The sequence below is a fragment of the Medicago sativa genome, chromosome 3 (assembly GCF_051527215.1).
Source record: "Medicago sativa cultivar Bolivia chromosome 3, Bolivia_mono, whole genome shotgun sequence".
NCBI lineage: Eukaryota > Viridiplantae > Streptophyta > Magnoliopsida > Fabales > Fabaceae > Medicago > Medicago sativa.
Window position 1 is genome coordinate 22,298,580 of NC_140751.1, and position 1,051 is coordinate 22,299,630.

The 1,051-nt window shown below is 37.0% G+C and overlaps 1 protein-coding gene across 1 annotated transcript; it reads left to right on the forward strand.

Annotated features, from left to right (window-relative positions):
* The first annotated feature begins 229 nt into the window (after positions 1-229).
* Positions 230-607, forward strand: LOC146936403 (uncharacterized). The gene has a single exon (XM_085749201.1). It carries the CDS (start codon positions 230-232, stop codon positions 605-607), a length of 378 nt encoding a protein of 125 aa, XP_085605327.1.
* The last annotated feature ends 444 nt before the right edge of the window (positions 608-1,051 follow it).

Here is a 1,051-nt window from a genome sequence, read left to right on the forward strand (position 1 = left end):
CATCGGTTTCTTTGAGTGGCTCTCTCTCACGGCGGGCTACTGTGTTCCCGCTGACAGCTCTCTGTTGGATAAATTTCATATTTCTCCATCTTTCCGTTGGTTCAAAGACATTATTCCCGTGGTGTGGAAGGCTTCAACCGTTGGTTGGGTTAAAGTAAACACGGATGGTTCGGTTACAAACTCTTTTGCGTCTTGTGGAGGTATCTTTCGTGATCATCGTGGCACGTTCATGGGCTATTTTGCTTGGAATTTGGGAGCGATAACAGTGTTTGAGGCCAAACTTACAGCCATTATTGTTGCTTTGGAATTTGCTGCAACCTACAATTGGCATAACATTTGGGTGGAAAGTGATTCTTCTGCAGTGATGCTTGCTTTTAAGAACTCGGATCTTATTCCTTTCCGTCTTCGGAACCGTTGGCATAATTGTCGTATTGGTATAAATGTTGTGTGTTCTCATATTTATCTTGAAGGAAACTGTTGTGCGGACCTCTTGGCTTCTCTCAGACATGACTTGCCTGACACTATTTGGTTTGACAGATTACCACCTCTGTTGGCTTTCGATTTATCTAGGGATAGAAATGGCTTTCCTAATTACCCTTTTCCCTAAGATTTTGGTTGTTTTTTTGTTTCCCTTTTGCATTTTCTTTTTAGAGGGTTTTAGCCTACTCCCCCCTTTTGTACATATATTTTTCCTTTTTTAATAATATATATGGAGTAGACGGCATAAGATGGGAATCCCTGTGGGGTGCCAACCTTGTTAAGATGTCTCAAGCTCCTTGATGCCTCACCTACTTCTTGCCTTATCAAAAAAAAAAGATGTTTATAAAAAAAATGTTTTCATATCTTTTTACTTGCATTAATCAACTGCTAAAAAAACAAGAGGTTTAAAAAAAAAATTGGTTTGAAAAAAATTAAAGAGAATAGAGGAAAGAAAGAAAAGACGAGAGAGTGCACAAAGAATAATAAGTATTGTTTTTTGAAATGAGTTTGAAAGATTTTTTTTTCTGTATTTCAATTTTTTAGCTTGATGAATATTATTTATAAAAAAAAG

Excerpts from the sequence above, each read along its gene's own strand:
- LOC146936403 (XM_085749201.1), top strand. The coding sequence starts at position 230 with ATGGGCTATTTTGCTTGGAATTTGGGAGCGATAACAGTGTTTGAGGCC.